Source organism: Chrysochloris asiatica, unplaced genomic scaffold (assembly GCF_000296735.1).
Source record: "Chrysochloris asiatica unplaced genomic scaffold, ChrAsi1.0 scaffold00353, whole genome shotgun sequence".
Lineage (NCBI taxonomy): Eukaryota > Metazoa > Chordata > Mammalia > Afrosoricida > Chrysochloridae > Chrysochloris > Chrysochloris asiatica.
In genome coordinates this window covers 1,792,826-1,794,226 of record NW_006408871.1, presented here as the reverse complement: position 1 = coordinate 1,794,226, position 1,401 = coordinate 1,792,826, and the positions used below count along the sequence as shown (strand labels likewise).

The 1,401-nt window shown below is 34.1% G+C and overlaps 1 protein-coding gene across 1 annotated transcript in view; it reads right to left on the bottom strand.

Annotated features, from left to right (window-relative positions):
- Positions 1-1,401, bottom strand: part of INTU (inturned planar cell polarity protein) — a 156,178-nt gene that overhangs the window by 14,669 nt on the left and 140,108 nt on the right. The window contains exon 14 of the mRNA XM_006876097.1: positions 845-1,034. Coding sequence (XP_006876159.1) covers positions 845-1,034 — 190 coding nt within the window. The remainder of the gene's footprint in view (positions 1-844; positions 1,035-1,401) is intronic.

Below are 1,401 nucleotides of genomic sequence, written 5' to 3'. Positions count from 1 at the left end.
ATTCAGGAGGGATAAATTCAAGATCATATTTTGGCTCTCGTAGATTTGTTTTCACTACAATAAAACAACTGAAAAATTAAATATATACAGAATTTCCATTTATCCAACAGGTAACAATTTAAAATATTTTATCCTGGATTGAAAAGAAAAGATCCAGCCAATTAAGTGGCTAAAAACAGTATAGTAGTATTATAAATGTTATTTAAATACTGACCTCATAATATTCCGTGAATTCGTTATATTGCTGACTGCATACTTGAAGAATTATCAGTGTTTTAGGAACCAAATGGTAGATGCTGTTATTATTGAACAGATAATTGTTGAGACACAAATATTAACTGTGGGAAGTTAATTTACAGCACAAACTACTGTATTCTACTTTTGGCATAGAAAAAATGGACTTCTGATTTCCTGAAGAAGTCCTATTAGCACAGTTATTGAGCACTAGGCTGCTAACCAAAGGTTGGCAGTTTCAACCAAATAGCTACTCCATAAAGATTACAACCTTGGAAACCTTATAGGCAGTTCTACTCTATCTTATAGGATCACAATGAATTGGAACTGATTTGATAGCATGATTTTGTTTTGGTTTTCCCCATATCAGTTCTTTAAATAGTATACAGGGCATTCAATTCAGTATTATGAAACAACGTTTTCAAGTTAAATATTGTGATTATAACTCTTTTGGAATCCAAGTAGACCGGGTAACTGTGACAAAAACGTTTACTAAAATGAAAATAGTCATTGCTGGAACATATTGATTAGTGAGCTAGAGACAACGTTTAGTGATCTGGAAATGAAATAGTCAGAAAACGATATTACTATATTTATAACAATGCCCTACCTCTTCCAACAACGTCTGTTGGAAAACTGCACGAATGGAAAGACAACACTGATGGAAATTCCTTATTAGTTGGGGATGGACTGAGCCACTTAGTTGTGCCACCTCTTCATGGGTAGGGGTAATGAAGATCCCTTGCAATGTTTCTAAGGCAACGTAGTGGAAAAGTGTATTCTCAGGACCAGATGTCAACCTTGAAAAGACAAAAATAAAGAAGAACATTAAGTAAACTTAAAAATATTGCTTTATTCTGAATCTTGTAGCATTATTACAAGCTTTTATCTACAATAGGCTATTAGTAATACCATCAGAGAAGGGAAACTAGATCAAACATTTAATTCCCTCTTCCTCCTTAATTGAAGTATAGAGTTGTTTTTGTTAAGTGCCGTTGAGTCAGTTCTGACCCATAGCGACCCTGTATAGATGAGCTTAAACAGATGACCTTGTAGTTCAAATGGCTTTGCAGTCTGGTACATTAACCCACAGCGCCACAATAGGAAGTACAGGGTAGCATATTATTAATTCCTTTAAAGGAGACAAATACTACATATTATGCAAGG